General features: G+C 58.7%; 1 protein-coding gene across 1 annotated transcript in view; it reads right to left on the reverse strand.

Moving 5' to 3' along the window:
- CACNG4 (calcium voltage-gated channel auxiliary subunit gamma 4) overlaps positions 1-23,207 on the reverse strand; it is a 53,870-nt gene extending 30,663 nt beyond the window's left edge. Inside the window, exon 1 of the mRNA XM_037494115.2 lies at positions 22,979-23,207. Coding sequence (XP_037350012.1) covers positions 22,979-23,198 — 220 coding nt within the window. The 5' untranslated portion in view covers positions 23,199-23,207. The remainder of the gene's footprint in view (positions 1-22,978) is intronic.
- Between the last annotated feature and the right edge of the window lie 2,644 nt (positions 23,208-25,851).

Here is a 25,851-nt window from a genome sequence, read left to right on the forward strand (position 1 = left end):
AACACCACGGCCCCCTTCTGCTTTGCTACCTTTACAGAACCCCAGACAGGTGGTCTCTCTACCAGGCTCCGGGGAGCCTCAGGAGACCTCGGAGGGCCCCTCGGGCCCTGCGCCTGGGAGAAGCGCTGGCTCAACGAGTGAATGAGTAAAGGAGGAAGGAATGAAGGTGGCCAAGTCTTCCGAGGAAGGCCAGTCCTGAGGCGGGTCTTGAGGGATGGAAGGAATTTGGGGGGGGGCAGGTGACGCTCCTGGAACGCTCCATGGGATTCCAGCAGGCGAGTGTGGAAATGGAGAGAAGATGGTGGAATTTCAACTGGGAACTGTCCTCTGAAGAGGCCAAGAAAGCTCCCCCACAGGTCTGTGCTTTTGCCCTGATGTGTGGGCCTCTCAACATCGGGGTGATACAGGGTCTCTGGCCCCTGGATGGTGACGCGCCCTCCTGGTTGTTCACGTGCCCAAGGCAGGTCATACCCAGGGCTAGTGTCTGGGGATGCACAGGTTGGCCCTTTGCCCCCATGGATGGAAAACCCTGGTCTTTATGAGGCTCTCCTGGGGGTCACGGCGGAGCACACACTGAAGGTGACAAGTGGATCAACAGACACAAACACACACACACACACACACACACACACACTGCTTGGCTCAGGCCCCGTGGGGAAGGGCACCCTCCTTCTGTGGGGTTTGGCCTCCGGGAAGAGGCGCGCCGGCCTCTCGCTGGGCAGGGCGGAGGGGTCTTCCCACAAGTGTCCTATCGTCTGGGGAGTCATTTCCTCTCTGCCTTCTGCCCACAAAGCAGTGGTGATTCTCGCCATCGGGGAGAAGGGGCGGGGGCAGCAGAAACTGAGAGAGGGGGGTCCCGGTCAGAGTGCAGATAGATGGGAGCCCGGCGTGGGCCCTGCCCCCTGCGCTCGCGTTTTCCGTCGTGACCAGGACACGCTTGCGAAGGAAAGACAGGAGGTGCCCTTCACAGCGCTGCCAGCAACTGCCCGAGCCCAATGAGCTAACGAGCCTAAACTGTGTCCTTCATAAGGAAGGAGACTCGGATTTTATGGGTACGAAAGAAAATTCTCGAAGATCACACTGCAAATAAGGGACAGAGCCAGGGCTCAAAGTTAAGTTCATGTGAGCTTGGCCAGAGAATCCCAGCACTCCCTGGGGCACTGCCCGTGCGGGCAGGAGCGGTGAATAGATGCTTAGGCCACATGAAGGAGTAGTCCCCGCGGCAGCGGGAGGGGACAAGTCAGAGGGACACTCCTGCCCCCCGGGAGAAAGCAGATAGCCAGGCTCTGAGCTGCCGAGGGGGCCACCAGGCAAGGAACTGTGGGTGCCCCTAGGAGTTGAGAGCTGACTGATGGCTGGGAGAGGCCTTGGTCATCAGACGCAAGGCAACCAACCCTACCACCCACCAGTGAGCTTGGAAGAGAACCCCAAGGTCCAGAAAGGAATGTAGTTGGCCAACCCTGTGATTCAACCCTTGTGAGATCTAAGCATAGGGTCTAGGGGATCAGAGGGTTCACAGGGGCACAGGGGATCAGAGGGTTCAGGGGGGCACAGGGTCCAGAGGATCAGAGGGTTCAGGGGGGCACGGGTCCAGAGGATCAGAGGGCCCAGGGGGGCACAGGGTCCAGAGGATCAGAGGGTCCAGGAGGGCACAGGGTCTAGGGGATCAGAGGGTCCAGGGGAGCTGGCCTGGACTCTCAATCCATGGAAACCGTGAGATTGTAGTCTGTTATTTTAAGCCACTAAACTTATGGTGACTCGTCAGGGAGGATAGAAAGTGAATATATTTCTCATCCAAACAAGTCCATTTTGCCTTCAGTAGCCCAGTCCAACCTTGAAAATAGCCATTGACCTAGAAAGAAATATTCCTGTTGCCTTGGTAAAGTTACCCCCCCTCTTGGAGGCTCCACTTCCTCCGCGGTAGATGTGGTGAGAACAGTGCGCGCATCACAGGGCTGGTGGGAGGGCTGGCCCGGAGGACGCACGGAGCGCCTCAACACACGTCCGCCAACAGTCACACTTCCTGGAGGATCCCTCCCTTGGAGGATGACAGAGGAAAGCCTGAGGAGGGTGGTTAATTTGGGAGTTCTTTGCAAGGTTGAAGTCATATCTCCTTGCTCATTTCCCAGTTGCTGTAACAAAGCACCGCACACCAGACGGCTCGAGACAATGCAAAGTTGTTCTCTCCTGGTTCTGGAGGCCAGAGGTGCAAAATCAAGGTGTCAGCCAGGTCCTGCTCTCTTTGAAGGCTCCCAGGGAAAAGCTTGTTCCAGGTCTTTCTCTAAGCTTCTGGTGCTTGCTGGACTTCCTCGGCATCCTGGGAACTCCTCAGCATCCTCAGCATCCTGGGCATCCTGGACACCCTGGACATCCCGGGCATCCTCGGCATCCTGGACAGCCTTAGCATCATCAGCATCGTCGGCATCGTCGGCATCCTTGGCAGCCTGGGCAGCCTGGACATCCTGGGCATCCTGGGCATCCTGGCATCCTCGCTTGCAGCTGCATCACTCGATCTCAGCCTCCTTCTTCACCCAGTCCCCGCTCCCTGTGTGGCCTCTTCTCTCCTAAGGACCCAGTCTCCTTGAGGAAAGTCCATCCTAACTGACCCTGACCTCACCTGACCTTGACTGCATCTGAACAGACATTATTTCTAAATAGGGTCTCATTTACAGGCGCTGGGGTTGAGGATGTCAGTATATCTTTTGGGGTGGGGGGGCAATTCCACCCACAACACACCTCAATGCTGGGGGGAGTAAAAGCTCTCAGCAGCCTCCTTTTCCCTTCCTATCTCTTCTGCCTTCTCAGTGTCTGACATGCCATTGCACCACAAATGGGAAGTCTCCACCAAGGAGTTCCTTGAACATTCTGGTCTGAGAGAGACAAAGAGACCTCCACCCCCATCTCCATGTCCTGTGACCTTGGGACCTGCTGGGGAGCAGCCAAGATTGTGAGCTGCCCTGCACTGTCTGAGGGGTGAGAGACGCCAGGGCCAAATGAATGAAGGGGCCAGGGGAGGCCAGGGGGCAGGCATGGGAGGCAGGAGGCCACAGGAGGCCAGGGGCAGGCAAAGTCAATAGGTAGATGCTGCAAATCCCTAGATCTGGATTTCCAAAGAAAACAGTGAAAGCTGTTTTCTCACTTCAAAGAAAAGCTGGCACAGCAGATTCTGGGGGCCTCTTCCTTTGCCCAGATCTTCTGGCCTCTCAGTGGGAGTAGCTGAACGGAGGAACAAGAACAGGTCCAAGGGCTCGGATGACCAGACTGGCTGAATGATAGGGCAATGTGGGGCCTCAATGCTTGGCCTGGCTGGCACCCCTACACCACCACAGGATGGGCAGTGGCAGATGCAGCTCCAGATGCTCCAGGTGGTCTCACCCGTTTCCAGGTGCCCACACATGGGGACTCACACAGCCAGGCCATGTCCTATCAGGCTGGTGACTCTGTGGCCCTACTGTGTGCAGCTGCAAGTGCTCTATGTTCACACAGGGGATGTGTGGTCACGAGAGGGGCATGTGTGCAATAATGTGCAAGACCTGTGTGCAAGACCTGCACCAGAGAAAGAGGCCTCAGTGCAGACCTGTGGTAGGTCTAGTCTCAGCACGTCATGATCGGACATGAACTAGCACACACAGACCACAGCAACATGGCTCACTACCCACACATGTAGCCAAGGAGGCCTCTGTTTTCCAGGAACCACAACCTCCTTTGCCCTTGGCTTCTGGATAGGTTTGGTCAACAGGAGGCACTGGTGAAAAATGAGAGGGAAGGAGAAAGATCTGGGTTTTTCCCCCATTTTTCTTTTCTTCTGGCAGCTACTGGGTCCCCTCTGGAGGCCCAGTTCCTTCTGGAAAGTGCCTCTGTCTGTGGTCCCAACTTCCTGCATGATCTGAGCAGCTGCTGGACAGCCCCCCTCTGGACTCTGGTGAAACCAGCTTCTCTGTAGTGGCTCACCCCGTACAGTGGCTTCTCAGCTCTTCCATTATTTGTGTAATGAACCCCCTCTGTTAAACTCCCTCTGTCCAAGGGGCACAGTGCAGCGGCTTCTTTTTTCCTGAGGGCCCCTGGGTGACAGAGCACCGGTGACATTCATTTATTGAGCACTTAGCATGAGCCAGGAGCTCTGATGAGCAGTATGGCCTTATATTCTCACGTGGGTCGAGGACGAGGCCAATAGAGTGACAACATAGTGTAGATGAGCAAATGAGGCTTGGGGATTTTAAATAAATAATGTGCCCAGGGAGAAACCTCCATCTGAAGCAGTTGTGAGAGAAAGAACACTGGCTTTGGGGCGGATCTCGGCTAACACTTAGCTGTCTGGCCTCAGGCAAATGACCTCACCTTTCCAGCCCTGGCTTCCTGGCTTGGAGTGATTTTGATCACTCTTGTGGAAGTCTTGAGCCCATTATTAAGCAGTTCCAGCCCGCTTTACCCCAGCCCCAGGCAACCACCAACCCCTTTCTCTTTCTATGAACATGTTGGCTATTTCGTATAAATGGAATGATAGAACAGGTGACTATTAAGAGTTACCCACTTCACATGTTGAAGTCTTAACCCCTCAACACCTTAAGATATGACCTTGTTTGGACACAGGTCAGGTTTAGTTGAGATGAGTGTGGGGCCAAATCCACTATAACTGATTCTTTATAAAAAGGGAAATTTGGAAACAGGCATATTCCTGCGGTGGGGGCATCCTTGAAGATGGAAGCTCCACCTCTGCCTTCCTCCCCGACCCCAGCACCTGGATCTCATCTCACTTTGGGCTTTCAGTTTCTTTGGCATTCCAGAACATTCTGTGTCCTGCAGATGACCAGTGGCTCAGTCAGGAGTGGGCACGGCAGGTTCTTGATAACTGAGAGGTCTGTGCCACCTCCACACCCTGGCCGTGCTGGCACTCTGACCGAGCCCTCTTCACCTTCTTGTTTTCTTATGAACTCATGTTCATCTTTCAAAACTGGCTCAGAAGGCCTGTGGTCTAGAAAGATGCTGGAGACCACACTCTGGGCCTCCCTCTTCCCACTCGGTGTGACGGCATCTCCTCAGATGTGCATTTCTTTTTATCACATTTCACACGGACTTGTACAGGATTGAGCACTCCCTATTGGACACTTGTTTCTTCAAGAACAGGACAGGATTCTATTTTTCACTTAAGAGTTTGATAAAATGTCTGTTGAATGAGTAAAAGATGGATAGATGAGTGAGGGAATAAAGACAGGTAATGTTGCAAATTCTACTTCCTCTGCCTGAGGACTTCTCCACATTCTGCAAGACACAGCAAAGGTCACTGCCTCTGGGAAGCCCTCCTTGAATTCTTCAGGCAGAGAGAAGCCAGGCTTCTTCAGACTCACGAGCATCCTAATAGCACCCCACCTACATACGAGCCACCTAAGGGCAGGCCCCACTCTATTCAACATGATGGCCAAAGGGGTGCTGTTGAAAGCCAGGGGAGAGCACATCAGGCCTCTGCCCAAGCCTTCCAGTAAAAGGCCAAGTTCTTACTTGGCACAGTCCCTTCTCTGACACACATTCCTTGCTCCAGCCACCTGGGCCTGGGACTTCCCTGAGACGTCCTTCAGACCAACTCGAAAGTGCCCCTCCAGAAAGGCGCTCCAGGACACTGGAACATCACAACCCTCACAGCCACCACTGCTCAGACTTTCTCTGTCACCGTCCAACCACACACTCATGACATGACCATGTCTGCTTCATTCACGGCAGTGGAGGGAACTCCGCGCTTCCTAGAACGATACCCAGGGCTTCGTCTGGGGTCTGGCTTCAAATCCACAACGAGTATTTGCTGAGTTTGAATAGAGGCTCAGAAAATAAGGGCTGGGCTTGGGGCCTCTGCTACCCTCCACTTTGGTGTGTGGGCTTGTTGCCAGCGCAGCCCCAGCCTGGGAAGCCAGGCAGCCTGGGGTGGGGGCCAAACTGTGCTGCTCTGCAGACCCCTGTGGGGTTGTCAGGGCTCCAGGAGAGACTACAGAACACGAGACTTGTCATTCTGAAGAGCTCCGCATCGCAGAACTCACGGCGACGGGGATGGCGCTCTTTGAGCAGGCCAGGCGGGTTCCCAGGAGGCTGGGTGCAGAAACAATCACTGAGTGAATGAGTGGAGGCAGGAAACCTCGAGTCCTCAGAACTCAGCCGAAGACCAGGCACACACGGTCCTAATGAGCCCTTGCTAGGTGGGCTAGAATCGAAGAAAACCCAGGCCAGCAGTGGGGGGCTAGGGGGCGGGCAGGGGGACAGCCCACCCAGGGAGTCTTTGCCCCCCCCCCCAGCTATCTGGTTTTAATCTGTATGCCGGGCCTCCGGGTCTGGGTGTGGCAGTGTGCTGGCGGACAGCACCCCTGCAGAACGTGGGCTCCAGGCTGCGAGCGCACGGTGAACGTGTCCTGAAAAGAGCTGTTTTGAGCAGCGTGATTGTTACCTGCTTTGCTGAGAGCACCCGTCTTAACAGCAGCCCTGGGTCTGACAACAGTATCTTTCTCTCCAGGCTGCATGAGTCAGAACCCGGGCCCGCATCGTGCTCTGCTCTGGTCACGACGCTGCGCTGTGCCCACCTCTTCCGAGAAGCCTGCCGTGCCAGCCTGGCCCACAGGCCCTGGTTGCACCTGCGGGGGTGGACCCGGTTCTCTGCTCACATCCAGCACCCCCACCTCCTGCAGTGGCCTGCACCATGGTCCTGGGCTCCGGGGTTGTGTGGCAGTTTGGGGTACTTACAGGACAGTGAGACACCTAATACCCTCTCTGTGGGGAGACCGAGGGCGGCTTCACTTTCCCACGTCAGCGGGTGTGGGGACAGTCTTTGGCACGGGGCCAGAGAAAGAGCTCAGAAGGGGCTTTGAAGCCTGAGGCTGGGGCAAAGGCTGGCAGGTGTCCCAGGCCGGGACCTGCCTGTCTCTCCATCTCCCACAGGGGAGCACCGCCTAGGCTGTGCAGTAGGGGTGAAGTGAAAGAGGCAAAGCGCCTGCAGGAGAGATTTCCTGTTATTAACTAGGAGGCGGTAAAGCTTGGTGATGAAGATGGAGCTGAATCCTGTTTTCACAACCTGAAAGGCTCTGGGCCTTGGGCAAGTTACTTAATCAGTCTGTGCCTCAGTTTCCCTATGCATACAATGGAAGTAGAGATAGCACTGACTCAAGAGACGACTGCGGATGAACGAAGAGACGCAGTCCATGTAGAGGAGGTTCTTGGAAACTGAGACTTTGAGCCAAATAGCCTATCACGAAACCAATTTGACTACAGGCTAATTGATCTAACAAGACTTACGTTTCTACGGCATATTTCTGATTATGAAAACATCACCAAGCTTCTTAATAAAGACCCAAACCTTTTGAATATGAAAGAATAACTTGCATTCATTCATTCATTCATTCATTCACTTGTTTTCCAACTGCTTATTCCAATTCAGCATCTGAGGTGGCCGGACCCTTTCCAGCAGCTCCAGGATAAGGCCAGCTCCCTCACTGGGCTGGAGGCCCTTCCATTGCAGGGCACCCCCACCTCACACTCACTCAGGTTGGGACAACCGAGACATGTCCACAAAGCTCACGTGCACACCTCTGGGATGTGGGAACCCCCGAGAAACCCCGCAGGCCTGGGGAGAACGTGCAAACTTCACACAGGCAGTGAGTCTGGCCAGGAATCGATGTTTCTTTCTCATCGACTTGATAACAAAATGACATTGACTAAAACAACTTTATTCAAGGACTTGTCTATAAAGTGCTTAAGACAGCTCCTGGCAGGCAGCACAGGCCACACAGGACTAGCCGTCTCTATGTCACATACCCATTAATGCCCAGTTAAATAATTAAGTAACCAGGATTACATCATAGCTATTATGAGGCCAAGATGACAGAACATATGGAAAGTTCTCGAGATAGTACATATAGTGCTTCGTGCATAGCTATTCATCCTTATTTGAAAAAAAAATTGTAATTTGGATTCAGAATGGGGACTTGAGCAGTAGAGTGGGGGATGGGTGAGCAGCTCAGGGGGAGGGGCACACGTTAAGGGTGGAGGGGCTGTTGGGACTGTGTGGAGCTGGTCCAGGTACTGTCCTGCTTGTGGGCAACTTGGTGACCAACCTCTGGTCACAGGGGAGGGTATAGGCATCTCCCAGAGTGCTTTGCACCGGCAGGCAAGTCACAAAGGCTTGTTGAGTGAAAGCCAGCAGCAATCTAGAGAAAGCAACCAGGTTTAAAATAAAAACCAAACCAGAAAAAACAGGTAAATTTCCTTCCCTGGCCTCCCGAGATGGGAAAACTCCAGGAGGACATAAGTACCGCTTCCGAGAACATGAAGGGCTTTCAAGGGCTGAAGATGATGGCTTTGTTTTCAGCTCCAGCAACGACTGGCCAAGAAGAAAGGCACAGACATTATCACGAGAAGCACAGCAACTTTGATTAGAATCAAGGAATAACTTTCCAGCTCGAATGCTGGCCAGCCGGGCCGCAGAAGCAGCACTTGAGACCTAATCTCCGTCTCTCTATGGATCCATTTGCGCTTCTGCCTTAAATAAGTTGGCTGCTGAGGCTCAAGGCAGCATTAAGACTCTGGCAACAAGACCCACAGACACTGATACCCTAGTGTCCACTGGCCTCTGCAGGGGCTACTAACTCGATGACATAAAAAGCCAGGGATTATTCTTTCAGCAATGGTTTAAGTCCCAATGGAAATCTCCTTTCTGCCAATATTCACCAGGCAAAGGTTTTTTTTCTAAAGAATTTACACAAATGGAATTGGTAATGGAAAAAAGTGGAGATGGAGGAAGCTTTATTTGAAAGAGGGATCTTGCTACAATGGAGCATTGTTAAATTGGCACAGGGAGATTCCCTGGGGGGTGGGGTGGGGGATAGAGAATACACCTTCTATTCAGACTTCATTGGAGTCATATTTGAAGAAACCCTGGCTAGTCTGGCACAGGCAGAAAAGTCCCTCAAAGGCACATTTTGTGACCCAGCTTTCATCTTAAGTACTTAGCTTTACCTTGGTGATAAACGTTTGGAAAGGTGGCCATCAGGGTATTATTTTTCCTTTCACCTACTTGTGCCGTCAGTTTGGGCACTTTTATTACATGGGATGGATTTCTAGGAATGAAGATGCAGTGTGCAAACGGTGCTTACAGGAAATAAAGACTCAACACTGGATGACTTGGAAAGGCTCCATCCGGGAATCAATCTGGTTCTAGGTCAGGGTGGCCAGTAATAAGCCACTGATGAAAGGTGACCAGCGGGGGCGGGGATCATGTTCTCAGAGCTTATGTTCCTATAAGAAGAAAGAGAACAGACACCAGCCAGGCTGAATGAACACGCATGTCATTCCTCCGAGGGCTGGAGACCAGAGCTTTTTATTTTTTTGCATAGAAGAACTGGGGTGTAGGCCAGAGGTGTGGGGGGCGGGGTGAGAGGGTTCACCAGAGACAGAGTGGGGAGAAGAACAGGCGTTCTACTGAGATACACTGCTGAGGGGAGCAGAGGGGGCGACAGGAGAGGTCTGCTGTGCCCTCTATGGGTCAGCTCCCTGGCTGGGGATCAAACTCAGGCTGCAGAGGTGAGAGTTCTAAGAGTTCTGAGCCACCAGGGAGGCCCCCCTGTGCTTTTTTTTTTTTTTTAATATTTATTTATTTATGCAAGCACTGGGTACAGTTAGAAGCACAGGAGAGTGAGAGAATTCACCAGAGCCAGAGCGGGGAACAGAACAGGCAGACTGACGAAATACACTGCCGAGGGGAGCAGTGGGCGGGGCAGGAGAGGTCTGTCACGCCATGTGGGACCCTCACCGGTGGCCGGGGATTGAACTGGCGCTGCAGAGGCTGCAGGCAGCTTTGCAGCCCAGCGCTCAACCGCTGCGCCACCAGGGGAGGCCCCCCCTGTGCTTTTTAAATTGAAAGATTTAAGATTTCCTCCCCATATACTAGGAAATATGGAAAAAAGGAGATAAAATAAGTCACGCAGAGTTCCCATGGCCACCATTTTAACATTTTGGTGAATCCCCTCCCAATATTTCTTCCCCGACCTCATGAAACAGCCATATCCACATCTATTTTGTACCAGATGACCTTTAGCAGTTCCACCTCTGTAGGTTTTTGACTCACTCAATTTGCCATTTAATAGAATTCTCCCTATGTTTAATAACCCTCCTAATAATCATGGAGTTAAAATAATACATTTTTATCTAGTCAATGCCTCAAGAACTTTCAAAGGGCTGCCTTGAACAGGAAGCAGGAGAGGGCTGACGTGATTTAAATATGGCAGACTAGGAAGGAAAGAGGGGAAATAATTAGAAAGACAAGAAGAGAGAGAAAAGGGAGGGACGCGGGGAGAGGGTCTGGGGTGGGGAAGAGCATTGATTCGGGCCTCAGAGGATGCTTGTGACGGGGGCCAGGCCACCAGGAGCACGTGATGACATTGGGGGCCGAGGGGTGGCAGCAGCCCAAACAAGGACCAAAAACAGCATCAAAAACAGCTGATGGTGTGAAGGTGGGGACCAGCAGCCAGCTCCCCAAAAGACTGAACTTTAGGGTCATGGGCCACTCACTGGCCACGAGTGGCCACCCTGGCGGAAGAAGGGAGACCCTTAAACAGCGAAGCGAGTGGGGACTCCCCACCCACCAGGCTTCGGCCTCGCCTCACTCCAGGGATCCGTGGGCAGAAAGGCAACAAAAGCTATTTTTCATGCAAGAGGAGTCGGACATCAGGAAAAATCAGAGCCCCTTTGTACGACATGCCAAACCACTGAAGCGAGAAAACGTCTCGGCGAGGGCTCAGATGCGCGCCGGGAACAGCACGCTCGCCCTGGGGAACCCGCGTCAATGTGCGCTTGTTATCCCCGCTTTCAGAGCAGGCCCGGAAGCAGCCCGCACCCCCCCCCCCCCCCCCCCTGCCGCGCCAAGGATGAGCTGGTGACACGGCCTTGGCCGGACCGTCCGGCTCCTGGAAGGGAGCCTGGGTGTCCTGAAATGTCCCCGGGGAGTCCAGGGATCCTGTTCTCTTCCCTGCTCCTCCGGGTCTGGTCTGGGGGCGGTGGGTGCTCCGGACCCCCTGCCTCCCAGGCCCCTCTTCACTGCGGGTCCCTTCCCGATGCCCCACCTGCAGGGCATCTTTTGGGTTATCAAGTGAGAGTGACTACCAGGCACTGGACACTTGTTATTCCAGCCCCACAGAAGCACCGATGCATCGTGGCTCCTGTCAGCGAATCTGCACAGTGGGTGCTGCTCACGCCCCCATTTTGCTGAGAAAAACACTGGGCTTCAAGGAGGTGAAATGACTGGTTGAAGGTCCTACGGCTACTCGGAGGCAGAGACTGGATTCAAAGCCAGACTCACTCGGGATCTGAGAGCCCCACCGCCCATGCACCCTCCAAGTCACCAGGCCTGACAGCAGTGGGGCTTCCCATCTGAGTCTTCAGGCAACCCTACGAGGGATCCTATTAGAGCCCCCAGGGGAGGTCCTGACATGAAGGTTGCTCTGACGCTCTCGCCACATCCTGGCTGTTTTGTGCCGCCCATGCCCATCTTTCCTCCTGCAGTTTCCCTGGGTTCTCCAAAACCAGACAGAAGGTTCCCGAGGGTCTCTGCATACCCCCCACCTGCCCACCCAGCACGAAGCCGGCGATCAGCAGGTGCCCTGTTAGTGCTTGACAGCGACTGAATTTTAAGTAATGCTGTTCTCCAAGGCAGCCCCCGGCACCGCGGAGAGCCTGGGGTGGCCCTTGGGGAAAGCAGGGAGAGGTGGGGGTCCCGTTCCAGGTGAGGCCCGCTGCTCCCCACCCAGCTGCCGATTTCTGAGCCACCTGGAGGCCCTGTAGCCAGCCTCCCCGTCCCAACAACTCCTCCCATCCTGGTCTGGGCAGGACCAGGACACCCAAACCATCTACAGGATCTGGGGGATCCGGTGCAAAATGAAAATGTGAGGGCTTTAGGTCAGAAGGGATCAGGCATTTCTCGATGGTGACAGCAGAGCGTGAAATGATGTGCCGGGTCCAGCTGACGGCCATGAGCACAGCCCGGTGACACCAGTCACTTCACATCTCTTGCACCCATGAACTACTGCCGGGGGCTGGATTTTTCTAGGACAGTCTTGACTTATAATTTTCTGGATCTCTCCCCCACAAACCTACTAATGCCGGCATCTGAGGAACCTCCTATGTTGCCTTTGCCACCTATGCCGACAATAGAAAAATCTGTCGCTGGTGTGGTTCAGAAAATCCCAAAGCCACAGCGCTCAGTGTCCCGTGGGGAGATAGAAGGCCCTGGGGGTGGACATTCACGGCCTGACGTCACGTCACGGGGGGGCTGTTGGTACCATCCAGCAGGTGAGCGCATACCCGTCTCAGCCAGCCCTGCCTCGGCCCTGCAGCGAGCGCGTCCCCAGCCGGAGCACGCAGCCCATTCACAGCCCTCCCCCCCTGTTGTTCTGTGTCTTGGGAGTGTTCCCATTGCTTGGGGGTGTCTTCCATTATATCCCCATTTTACAGAAGAGAAAACTGAGGCTTGGAGAAGCTAAGGAATTGGCCCAAGCTCACAGAGCCGATACAGGACACAGAGGATTCAAATGGTGGTCTCTTCGACACCCCATCCCCATCCCATTACCCCGCACCTGGACTTGGCTTAGACGTCACCCCTCACCCCCTCTGGACAGGGAAACTCCTGGAGGGCGATGCCAGAGAGATGTATGGGGCTGGATCTGGGGGCTTCGCAGATCAGGGTCTGAGCCTGACTTGATCACGAGTGGAGTGCAGTCCCATGGAGGGCGCTGAGCTGGGGGACTGACATGACCTGATGGATATTCTTCCAAGGTCTGTCTGGCCTGGGGGAGGGGGGTGAGCTCAGGGGGCAGGAGAGAGCCCAGGGGCAGCAGGCAGGACGCTGCTTTGGGCCTCCAGCTAAGAGAAGACAGAGGCCAGGAGGCGGCGGGGAGAGAGGAGGGAAGGCTGTGCGCAAGAGCTGGAAGTGAAGCCGGCTGCGCTGGGAAGGCTGTAGGGAATCTAGAGGTGCCGGGGGTGGGGGCTGGGGGTGAGGGAGGAAGGGGTTTCTGTTGTCTCCGAATGGACAGCACATGCCCGTACAGCGCAGGCACTTGGGGTTGCTGGACGCTGAACCAATCACCGAGTGGGTGGGAGAGAACACAGGGCTAATCCTCATTCGAAGAGACAATCCCAGCCAGCAGCACGTCCTACGTGTGAGGTCAGCACCCCCAGGGGGTCCCGCCAAGGTCAGGGGTGGGGGGGACACCAAGCCAACAGTTTCCCAAGAAAGCCAGTCTGAAGCCCTGGCCCCTCGGCAGCGCCTCTGCGGGGCGGCCACGGTGCAGCTCAGCAGGGACTCCAAGGGTCTGCTCCCTGGCTGCCCCCCTGGGCCTGGGGTGGGGGAGTGCTCAGGGGAGGGGCAGACAGAGGGAGGGTGGCGAGAAGAGGGATGGAGGGAAAAGAAGGTAGGGTGGCACGGAAGGGAAGGGGAAGAAGGGATGGCAGGAGGGACAGAGGATGGAGGAAGGATCCCCTGGCCCGCGCCGCACTGCAGCTCCCCGCCCGCCTCCACCACAGCCCGGGTCATGGCCACGGCCCCAGCGCCTGCGGGACAGGATGGGAGCTGTGGCCCGGGAGGCTGCCTCGGCACCAGGTGCAGAGCCCTGTCTCAGCTCCCCACTGGGAATTGCGCCCCTGATTTTATGTTCTCAGAAGCCACTCGGCCGTTCTGCCTCTGACAGGCGACGAAAGAACCCAGCGTGTCCACCCGCCCGGACATCCCTGAGGATGCCGGGCCCGCCTCTTCCCAGACCCTGGAGGCCGGGAGCTGCCCTGGGCCCGGCCCAGCTCCGCTCAGAGGCTGGGCTGCTTCTTCAGGGAAAACCTCCAAGGTTTAGGAGATGTGACAGAGCGAGGGAAATCCCACCTTGGACATCTACAAAGTGCCAGGTGCCAGGAGGGTTATTTTGCTGGTGTCTTCTCAGACGGCTTCACAGGCCCCCCAGGAGTGGGTTGGACGATGCCCCTATTTTTCAGTAAAGGCACTGGAAGGCCAGAGAGGTTAGGGAATTTGTCTGAAAACACACAGCTGGCAAGTGATAAACTGACTCAAACCCAGGTCCGGTGGCTGCCTGTGTGGCCGTGTGCACCGGCGGGGCCTGGACGGGGCGAGCTGGGACCACACCCGGCCCCTGCCTGTCTCTCCGGCCAGACGGTGCCAGGGAGGCTGCGGGCAGGTGAGCTCAGGAGCCTGACAACGTTTAATAATTCAGTTTTCTCCCTGGCTCTGGATGCAGGCTTGAGTCAGGAGACTCCCCTCAGCCTTGGCACACTCTTTCAGAGCCGGGCAGTGTGCGGGGAGGAGGCTGAGCACCGCTGCCCCCGGGGCCTGGCGTGGTGGGAGACACAGAACAGCGGGCTGGGCCGTGACAGCAGGGCCCTTGCTTCCGGTCGCAGGGAGGGCAGTGACGGGGGAGGGGCTGGGCAGCTCCAAAGACCTTCCGAGCTGTGCCCTGGGAAGCCCCGAGGCTGGCAAGGAGGGAGCTGGGGTTGGCGTGAAGGAGGAGGCTGGTATAAAGGATGGAGAGGAGTCTGGGGGGGGGTGAATGGAAGTGGGGGTGACACAGAGGTCTTGATGTTTGGGGGGAGCAAAAGCAAGTACATCTCTGGCTCTGGCACCCCAGCAGGATGCATTCTAGCCCCCCGCCCTGGCCCCGGGGCTGCGGGAGGGGAGAGGAGGTGGGGGCTAGTGCCAAGGGTCAGCGTGGCTACTTGCGAGGTCACACTTGCACCCCCAGCCGGGAGGGAGCCTGGGTCTGCCTGCGAGGGGAGGCACGGTCTGCTTGGCAAAGACACGGAGCCTCACCCAGAGGGTCATCTGGACCCCAGCCCTGCCTGATGCAGCAGAGACAACAGGAAGCCCTGGCAGTGCAAGGGGCAAGGAGGAGGCTGGCCCCTGCCGGATCACCGCCTGGTGCCTGCTCCCCTCCCGCAGACCCCCTGCGCTGGGCTGGCAGCTGAGCGCCTGTGGACTCCTGCCTGCACCCAGGAGCCCGACGGGACACAGAGACCAGGCACCCAGCATTCCCCCTGGGGGCACCTGCTCTGCAGCTGTGTGCGGGGCCCATCCATGTTTGTGGCCTCATCCCAATGACTCAGAGAGGCTAAGTAACCTGCCCAAAGCCACACAACTGCTTGGCACCACTGGGATTTGAACTCAGGTCTTTTCTCCCCAGAACCTGGCCTCTTGGCTCTACCTCTTCAACAGCCAGTTTTAAGGTAACAGATTGTCCGCGTCTAAGGAGTCCGGGGCAATGCATTTCTCCCAGGCCTCCGCATCAGAAGAGCTTGGCTTCTCTTGAGCAATGATTCCTTTTTAATTTGTGCACAACGTGTCCCTTGGACCTGGCCGTGTTCTCTCTGCCCCAGCTCCAGGAAGCTCAGAGGCAAACTGGCTCCAGCGAGTCACCAGCCCCACGTGCTCAACGGACTCATCCGTGCCCTGATTTTCCTCCCAACTTCCATCCCAGCCCCTCACCTATGTTGTTATTTGTCTTGTCCCTTTTAGTCCTTTCTTTATTTTTTGGTTGGAGGGGGAAGAACTTAGCCGAATAAAATCCTGGGATGCAATTTTCACAGCTTTCAAAAGTTTCTCGTATGAAGAAATTGAAACGTCAGGAAAAAAAGGTCCTACGTCGGGTACCACGTCCTGACTGGCAGTTCAGAAAAGATGGTCTCACGCAGGATCCCACAGTGCCACGGGGAGAAGAGAAAGAATTGTGGGGGGGGGGCTGGGGGCCCCCAGGAGAGCCAGCTGTGTAGTAAACACCCCCCCCCCCACACACACACGTCCTGGTCGGAGGCCATGGCTATTTCTCTGAGTGTGTGTATGCGGGTTAGCCGTGACGGAGGGGATAAGCTCGCCTCTTACCCTAAGCCGGGGTGGCTGCTTACTGTCCACCTTCACCTGGTGCCAGTGGAGGGGGCACTGTGCCCACAGAGCCGTCACAGGCAGCCCCCACGCCCTCTCCCCCCTCGCTCTGTCACTGATGAGCCGTGTGACCTTGGGTAAGTCACCTGCCTCCCAGCCTGCGACTCCCCTGCTTGCAGAGCATTCCGGGCCACATCAGCACTTCCCAGCCCCGCGTGGACACACGCTGTGGTGGCGCCGGCAGGGTGAGCTGGGTCACCTGGAGCTCATCGCTCCTGAGAAAGGAACGGGACTCAGCACCTTTTATGCCTCCAGGTCCCTAAGCAGGTATCGTTCTTGGAGGAGAGAGAGCTGAGTGGGGTTCCAGGAATCGGACCTGCCCCTGGCCCCGATCTAGGTGGTGCCCCCCCTTAGAAAGCCCTGAGAGCTTCTCTATGGGGGTAATTTTGCTCCCCTTTGCCAGGGGGCATTGGGCAATGTCTGGAAATAGTCTTGGTGTCACAACTGGGCAGGGGAGGCTGCTTTCTCAGTGGATAGAGGCCAGCGATGCTGTTAAGGGTCTCATGACACACAGCACAGCCCCACAGCAGAGAGGGATCCGGACAAAAATGTTAACAGCGAAGTGACTGAGAACGCCCGGCTCTGACGTGTCCCCGTACCTGGGGGCTGTTTCGGGTCCCTGTGCTTCTCCTGAGTTACCCGCCACGCTGCGTCCCTGCGCTACAGGCTGTGGGTGCTGGGTAGTAGAGTCAAAATCTGGGGAAACCCAGGAGACACCCTTGACATCCCTTCCCAAGCCTGTTGCTTCCTCTGTCTTGCACGCTGGGGCATGGCACCCCCATCTTGCCAGCTGCCCTCACCCCAAATCCAGGCAGTCACCCTTGATTCTTCCTCCCCGGCCTTTCCTCAACCTCCCCCCATGTTTGCTGCTACCATTTGGCCCCAGGTTTCGGCAGCAACAGGCTGGCCTCCAGAATCTCCATTCTCCCCAGTGAGCAATCAGATCACTTCACTGCCCTGCCCCACGCCCCCCCAAAGTCACGTTCCCTCCGATGAGAGCAGCGCCTCCCCCTGACTTGAAGCCTCTCCTGAGTCCCACACCCGCCCTCTGCCTGCTCCCCCTGCCCCCCTCCTCCATGCTCACCAGGCTCTTCCCCGCCTCCCTGCCCTTCCTGGACGGCCTTCCTCCTGCCTCCCACAGCTCCTTCCGCCACAGCAGCCCTCCCGGCCTCTCCCGGGCTCTGCCCCTTGTCTTTCTCCCACACCATTGGTACCTGGAGGTGTCACAACCTCGCAGGCACGTCTGTCCTGTCCGCTGCTGCGACTCAGCCCCACAGGCTTGACGCAGCTCAGGTGCCAGCCAGCACCGGGAGAACGAGAGAACCAACGAGTGAGTGAAAATGTGCCCAGCAAGCAGGTGATTGATGGCCCTCACACGTGCATCCTAGCAGAGAGAGGTTAAGAGCCCCGGACAGAGCAACCTCAAAGGCTCCTGCAGCCGAGAAGCCCCTCCTGCCGTGAGCCGCAGCCAGGCTGTGCTGAACCTGGCTCCAGCTGTAGGTAGGGGGCTTTCTGGGGTGTGTGGCAGAAAGTCGGAGGTGGGAGGAATGTTCCAGATCCTCCAGGCTCTACTTTGAGGGAGACAGGCCCACTGGCTCTCCTCCACAGCTCGGGTTTGTTCTCTCCCTGGAGACCCGGATCGGATGACCCGAGGGCCTGCCTGCCCTGCATTCCGGCAGCTACATCCTGGACCTTCCCCAGGACCTGGCTGCTGGCGGCGACCGACACCAGACATTTATTTTAAAGAGTTGCTGGTTTCTCCTGAGCCTTCCTGTACCCCCTGACATGGGGCTCCTCCATCAAGCCAGACCCGAGGCTGGGGTCCACCAAGGTCCCCAGTTGCTCCTCACCGAGCCAGGCAACTCCAGTTAAAAGCAGCTGGGCTTTTCTTATAGAAGACACAGGAGTGGCGAACAGAGGAGGGGAAGAGACAGTAGGCGCCAAGGGACGCAGGGTATGGAAGGGGCTGGAGAAGTGGAGAGCAGGGGCCGGAAGGAAGAGCACCCCTAACACAGACTGAACCTCTGTGGCCCCTAAGCCACATGTGGAAGCCCTGACCCCCAGTGTGGTGGCCTGTGAGACGGGGCTTTGGGGGGTGATTAGAGGAGGTCATGGGGGCAGGGCCCTCACAATGGGGTTTGTACCCCTGGAAGGAGACACCAGAGGGCTTGCTCACTGCCAGGTGAGGACACGGGGCGGGGGGTGGGGTGGGGTGGGGGGGGCGGGCGGTCATTGGCCAGCGGGAAGAGGAGCCCAATCAGCCTCCAGAACGGGGGGGACTGAGTGTCCATTGTTGCCGCCCCCCCAGGCTAAGCTCTCCTGTCATGGCGGCCCCGTGCCACCTCCCCCCAAATCGGTGTGGCCCAAATAAGGGACAGAGCCGGCCAGTGGAGAGCGGGGCTCATCTCTTTCACCTCAGGCGCCATCGGTCAGCGGAAGGCCTCCCTGAAACCCTGCCCTTGTCTTCAGCCTCGCTTTCTACACCTATGAAAAGCAGGTAATTCATATCTACCTGGAAGTGCTGCTGGCAATCGCATGCAGTAATGCAAGTCCTGCACGAAGGTGTCCCGCAAGTGACGGCTGTTATTATGAACAGGGGGTGGGGGGTGCAGGGGTGCCCTGGGCTGGCGGAGCTGGAAGGAGCCTGCACCGCTGCTGTCACCACCTGGGCGTGACTGGACAGGCGGCCCGGGGCCACTGCCAGGGAAATGAAGGCAACACAGACAGGAAGACGGCCCAGCCCAGCACCGGCCTGGAGCGGGTGTGGGGGACATGATTTGGGCCAGAACCTCTCTGGATGGTTCCACGTTGGTGTGCGCTTTAAGGCAGAGCTTCCCAGTTAAACTGCTGTGGAAGGTTCCCGGTGTGCTGGAGAGCGAGCCCTCCGCCCCCACCAGGGCAACTGGGCACCCAGACAAGGGGCTTCTCCAAAGCCAGCTCCGGGTAGGACCATAGCCAGGCCCCAGGCTGGGGTCCCCCAAGGGCCCCGGCTTCTCCTCGCTAAGTCAGCTGGCTCCAGTTACCAGGAGTTGGTTTTCCTTACAAGAAGAGAGAAAGGAGTAGAGAATGGAGGGGACAGAGCCCGCGCCCCCACGGATGGTTATTCTACCCCCAACGAGGGTGAAGAGGGTGAAGCGCTAGCAGGCAGCCTGTGCGCGTGGTGTGACTAATGTCTGGGCACACTGGGGAGATGCTGCCCGGGTGAGGGAGGTGATCGTGACTGGGCAGAGGATCCCCTTTGTCTCGGTGTCTCGAATTCCTCCACACTCCCCTGGTTAGTGCCCAGGACAAAGCTGGCACAGGGGGCACCGGTGTCCAGGCTGCTACCTTAAGGCTCTGACGGAGGGTGCCGGGCACAGCTTCATCTATGGGAGACTTCGGGGTATGTGGGAGCAGAGGAGGCTGCTGAGGCTGAGCTGTGCCGGGACCATGTATTAGGGGCCAGCGGTCCCCCATGGCAGCACAGCGCCTGGCTACCCCGGCATCCAGCAGCCTGGTGAGGGCCCCGGAGCTCACAGTGGCAGGGGCTCTGGCATGCTGTCGCAGCTGCTGCCCTCAGGCCTCCCGGCTGCCCCCGCCATGCTCCCACAAGGCCGCCGTCCCGGGCCTACAGCACGCGCTCCGTGTTTGTCACCTTGCCTGATTCCAGAAGGTACCAGAGACTGGACAAAGGTTGGCTGGTGAAGCCTTTGCTTGAAAAGTCACAGAGATTCGTCACCCCTTTCCCGCATTCTCACCCCGGGGCTGAGTGTCACCACAGACACAAAGAAAGATGAAGTGGGGCGTCTTGGGGAGGAGGGAGCAGACGGCTGGCTGGGGGGACAGGCCGTCTAGACCATGGTGGGAGAAGAGACGGCGATTGAGAGAGACGGACAGACAGAGACAGAGACAGAAATAGAGAAGAGCGTGTTATGCAATACGCGTAGCAGTTGTACATTCTCACCTCCCAGCGCCTTCCTGCTGCCGCCGGCCCAGCCTCAGAGCTGCGCGCCACTGGGCAGTCAAGGGCTTGGTTCTATTTTTAATGGCAACCCAGAAGCTGCTTGAGAAAGGGCAGGAGGGCATGGTGGGAAGAGCTTTGTAGTGAGACAAAGGCTCCAATGTGGCCCTGCAGCCTCCTACCTGGTGCCTCTGGGCCAAGCCCCTGCCCTCTCAGAGGCTCTGCTTCCTCCTGGCAGATGGGGGTGAAGACCGCGCCCCCTCCCGGCTGCCGCGAGCACACCAGGTGCTGGCCGGCACACGCACGTTCTCTGTGCAGGAGAATTCTGACATTTGTCCAAACGAGGGGCAGAGCTGGGAGACCCAGCTCCGGGGCCAGAGGCTGGAGCAATACCAGCCCAGCTGAGGCTGGGACGAAGTCTCCCCGCAGCCCTGCCCGACCGCGTGGACGCCTCACATACGCAGGGGGCTGCATTCTCCCCACCCAGCAACATCCATTACAGGAAACACCCAGGAAATGGAACCCGCTGTGTGTGAGTTGCCAGCAAACCCTTCAGAGTCCCACTGCCTCCATCGGCGCCCGAGCAGCAGCTGCCTGCTGCCGAGCTGCTCTGCTTCAGCTCAGAAGTTTGATCTTTGCATTTTTTTTTCTTGTAATGCTTTGGGGTATTTTGCTAAAAAACAGGTGGAACTACTGCACTTTACACACAGCATCCCATGTCCCTCGGGAGCGGGCTGGGATTAATGTGCTGTCCAGGCATCAGCACATTTGCTGGCAGGAGGAGGCATCACAGGTGTCACATGGCTGTGGCCTCTGTGATGTGCTTCTAAGAGCTAAGTTTCCCCTCGGGCGGAGGGGCGGTCACGGTGATTCTAGCCATGGCAAGGAATCCTGAAGCAGCTCTCGCAGTTCTGGCTTGGGTGAAGGTGCTCTGGTTTTTGGGGGTTGCCTCTTTTGATGCTCAGAACCCTTGAGCTCTGGGGGATGTCAGGGGGGCCTGGTTCTTTCGGTGAAGTCCCCCAGAGTGCAAGTCCCCAGCCTCCTTGAGGTCCAGCGGAGCCAGCTGCCCCAGTCAGCTTGGGGCTCTCTTGATGAACACCAAGTGCAAATGGCTCGAGGCAGCTGGCAAGATGCTAAGTGCGGCATCAATCCTAATTAGGATGAGGAATTAATAAAGGCGGCACCGGAGCCACTCTGCAGAGACCAGGCTTGCCAGAGTGGAGCAGTTAGTTCTGATTTCCACTGGGAAAGTGGAAAGTCGGGACCAAGCATACCCTGGGGTGCTGACGGTGGCATGACTTACCATGCCCTGCCAGCAGCCCCAGCGGGGCGCAGGCTGTAGAACATGGGGGCACTGCAGCCCCTGTGCTGGGTCTACCTCTGGGGGCGTGGCAGGTAGTGACGTGGGTACACCCTCCAGATGAGAGGTGTAGGTGTTCATGATCTGAGCAGCTGCACGCCAAAAGTGATGTTTTTCAAAAGAAAAGAGAAGGTGTGACCGTGGGCCCCCCTGGTCCTTTGTATTGCTGTGTCCCCCCGAACTATTGACGGCACATTCCTGTTACTCTAAGAATTCACTTAGCCCCAGAATAAAACTCCACATTGCAAAGGGCAAAGCAGCCTCTTTTAGGGGAGGGTGGGTGGGGGGCAGAGGTGGGCAGGATTCCAGATGGAAGAGGCAGGGTCTACGGGGAGAGAAAGGCAGTTCGGCCTCACCAAGACACCCGCCTTACAAAGCCTCTTTTTAGGAGACTCCACACGCAGCTAGGAGAAAAGACCTTCTCTTTCAGAGCTCCCTTCCAACCTCCACCAAGATCCAGCCACGCGGAACGACCTGAGGGCTGGGCGAGTGGGGGAACCACCCCAACACCTGCGGGGCGGAGCTAGCACCCGGCAGAGGTTACCCACAAAGACGAAACTCTGCCTGCAGATGCTCCAAGGAACGCCCCGCCGCCTGCCCCCAGCCCTTCTCCAGCCACAAAGCCAGGACCAAGCGGCAGGTCTGTCCACAGCCCGGCTGGGACCACATGGGCCCCTCCACAGCCACCTGTTAGTTCAAGTTCCGCAGCGGGGCGCGCCGTCGCCAGGCGCCGAAGTGGGGCGCATTTTGCCCTCGGAGGCGTCGGGCCCCACCCTCCGAGGGAGCGGTCCCCTCAGTCTTGGGGTCCCCACCGCCGCCCCCGGAGGTCCTCAGGCTGCTGGATTCCTACGGCCCCCCTCACCACGCATCTGGGGGGCGCAGCGCCCCTCCCCTCCCGCACCGACGGGGCGGCCACGCCCCTCCCTCCCCGGCGGCTCCGGGCGGCCCCTGCGCGTCCCACTTGCACGCCGAGGTCCCCGCAGCTTCCCCGCCGGGGGTTCACGCCCGAGGGCTCCTGCCCCGCGCCGGGGGGGGGGGGGGGGGACTCGGCGTCGCTCGCCCGCCCTCCCCGCCGAGCCGGGAGGAGCGGCCGGCGCCCGGGTTGAGGAGTGCACGGCCGAGCGAGGTCTCCGCGGGGGTCAGACTCGGCCGGCCCGTGTCCCCCGGCCCTGCGGGGGGCGCGGCCCCCACCCCCACCCTTTGGCCCGGGTCTGGAGCCGGCGCGGAGCAGCCCCGGAGCTCCCCGCCCCCGGCGGCCCCGCCCAGGATGGCCAGTTCCCATAGCAATCGCGCAGACACCGGTTGCCAAGCAACCCCTCCCCCTGCTCCCGCCCCTCCTCTCGCGCCCGCTCCCCCAGCCCAGCCTCCTCCCGCACCCTCGCAACCTCCACCCCCCCCGGGGGCTCCGGCGCGGCCCCCCGGGATCGCCCGGGCCGCGGGCCGCGCGCGCGCGCGTGAGTTTCGGCGTCTCATTGTGTCGGGGTGCCAGGGGGTGTGCGTGGCGAGCGTGGAGTTTGTAGGGTCGGTGCGCCGGGGGTGTCCCCGGCCGGAGGGCCCCCGAGGGGGCGCCCGGCCGGCCCCCGAGGGCCCCGCCCGCGCGCCCCGGCTCCTTTGTGTCTCGCGCGGAGCCAGCGCCGCGCCCACCCCTGCCCGGCCGGCGCCCGGGGCGGGCGCGCGGGTGCGCGCGGCTGAGCGGCCGCGGGGAGGGTCCGGGACGTACCTTCGATGCAGCACACCCGCCACAGCCCCGAGTGGGTGAGGTCGCCGCGGGCGCGGCGGGGCGGGGGCGCGTCGTCCATGGTCAGGTTGGTGCCGTTGCAGATGTGCGCGCTGGAGTAGAGCCAGTAGTCGGTGCCGATGGCGATGGCCATGAGCGAGAAGGCGGCGAAGGCTCCGGCCGTGGTCAGCAGCATCTGCAGCCCGCGGTCGCATCGCACCATGGTGGGCGCCTCATAGTCCGCCGCCCGCCGGCCCGGCCCGCCGCGCCCGCCCGCCGCCCTCCCCCGCCGCGCGCTCTCCGGGGGCGCCCGGGCCGGGGGGCCGAGGGCCGGGGGGCGGCGCCGCGCTGCGCGCTCCGACCCGCGCCCCGGGCGTGCTGCGCTCCGGCCGCGCCGGGGCTCAAACTCCGAGCGCGGCGGCGAGTGAGGGTGCGCCGGGCCGGGCGGGCGCGCGGCGGCCGCGGCTCCTCCCTCCCGACCCGCCCCCCGCGCTCGGCCCGCGCCTCCGCCCCGCGCCCTCCGCGCCGCCGCCCGCCGCCGCGCGCGCCCCGCGCCCCGCGCCCCGCGCCCCGGCGCCGCCCCGCGAGCCCCGGCCCCCGCCCGGGGTGCGCGCCCCTCCCTGCCCCGCGCTCCCCAGCCCGGGTCTGCGCCCGCCCCTCCCTCCTCGCGCCGCCCCGCGCCCGCGCGCTCCCCCCGCCCGGCTTCATTCACATTATCCGAGCGCAGGAAGCCTGGGCACCCGCTCCCGAGGAGCCAGGGGAACGCGTGCCAGCCCGCCCCCTGCCAGCCCAGGACCCCAGAGCCCTGGGGACCCGGGTGTGCGCGCGTGTGTGCGCGTGTGTGCGCGCGCGTGTGTGTGTGTCCTTCCCCGGGTCCATATTCCTGCTTTCACCTGGTGATCACTATACAGGCGTGAGTGTGGGAGGGCGCGTCAGATTTCCAGCAGCCCAGATGTGGTCACAGCTGGGAGCCATGGCAGGCCACGCCGGTGTCCGGCCACCGCTGCCCACCCAGGTGGCTCCTGCCCCACCTGCTCCCGTGGATCCCTTGGCAGGGAGCAGCAGACTTTGGGGTTGAGGGAGAAGGAAGGTGTCAGGCAGAGGCCCTTGGGGAAGCTCGTGGGGTCCCTGTTTTAGAGACGGGGGTGAGGGTGAGCTGGATGCGGGGGCGCTCCTCCAGGATCACATTTCTGCTGCTGGGTGACTGGGAATCCAGGAGCCCCCAGTTATGCTAGGTCAGACCCCCCGCCCCCCAGCTTTTCCGTCTTTCTCCCAGCTCCCTCTTCAATACCTTCATTTCTTTTCGCCTTTCGCTCTACTCCAGCTTTGCTGGCTTTCCTCAGCGCCTCCCCTTTATCAACGGCCTCTGCCTGAGCCCTGCTGGCTGCATTTAATTGCCTTTGCTGCTGGCACGTTCCCAGCCTGGACACACTCTCTTCCCAGCCCGGCCTCCTCCTCCTTCAGAAGCTCTGCAAACTCTTCCCTCCCAGAGGCCCCTGGAGACCAATACCTGGATGTCCAGCTGCCTTTCCTTCCTGCCTCCCCAGAACCCTCTGGATGGCACTCCTGATAGGTGCTGGGTGGGGTGCTGCCCTGACCCCCCCCCAGTAGAGTCAGTAGGAATACAGAGCTGCTGTGCGTGCCAGCTGTGCCCGAGATTTCATCTGCTTTATGGCACCTTCCCTGACTCCACTCCCCAGAGAAACTTCACACTCCACGCTGGGATCTCTGGTCTCGCTCCCTGATTGGGAGCCTTCCCCATGTCAGACCTACCTGCTAGATGTGTAAGAAATGTTTGTTGGGCAAGAGGTATTTCTTTTTTTTCTTTTTTGTCTCCTGGAAAACGATGGTTTGATTGAGGGGAACAGAGCATATTTTAAACGGGGGAAGGGAGAAATTCAAGATAATATAGCTGGAGGAACTGCCGCTGCATTCACCAGCATTTCGGGGCCTCTTCTACATTTGGGGTGACTGTTCTGCTGCCCCAAAGTCTCAGAGGACAAGATCTTTGGCTCTATGTTATTTTTACCCACTTGCTACCGGCACTGGGGTTCTGCACACAGCAGGTGCTCACTGTGTGCCTGAAGGTATGCAGCAGGTGTAAGACAACCCAGCCAGCTCAGAACAGAACTGCCCACCTCTGTCCCTGACATACACCAAGACAAATTCTTGGCTCTGTTCTTGGAAGCTCCCAGAAAGGTGGGTCTCAAGCTCCCCGCCCCTCCGCTTCTCTCCACTCGAATCAGGTGTCCCTGTAGATAAGAGCCGACATTGCTCTGATTGAATAGGCAACCACCCCCTGCAGCCCCGAAGCCCTCTGTGGATCCAAGTTTCCATGAAACGAGTGAAAAGTGACATCTGACCAGCTCCCGGGTTACTCGGGGACATCATCCTCCACCCATCCTGCCTGCAGCTTCCTCGGGGACTCTGGGAAGCAAATGAAGCCAGATAAGTGGATAAGACCTGCTGGGCCCAGTGGATGGGGAAGCAAGAAGCTTCCCTCGGTGTCCCTCTCGATGGAGGAGGTGACCCCCGGGTGAGGTGGCCCTCATCCAAGGAATGCTCCTCCAGTCAGCCCAGGGGGCACAGAACTGAAATCTTTGCTGATCAGAGCCCTCTTAGACCATCTGGCTCTACTCCACTCGCGAAGGATGAGGGAGGGTCGAGAGAGCACTGGACCAGGAGCCAAGGCAGTGCCATCTCGAGCTGGCTGCATGACTAGCTAGAGGACTAGTTGAACCACCTGGGGGAAAAATAGCTGTCCCCCACCTTTCAGAGTTGAAATAAAGCAGGCGGTTACACCCAGCGAGCATCTGGGAGGAGTGGTCCATGCTCTGTTGTCACATCAAGTCAGCCACTCTCTGGGGGTGTCTAAG

This window comes from Talpa occidentalis, unplaced genomic scaffold (genome assembly GCF_014898055.3).
Source record: "Talpa occidentalis isolate TD23 unplaced genomic scaffold, MPIMG_talOcc4v2.1 talOcc4.7, whole genome shotgun sequence".
In the NCBI taxonomy this organism is placed as follows: Eukaryota; Metazoa; Chordata; class Mammalia; order Eulipotyphla; family Talpidae; genus Talpa; species Talpa occidentalis.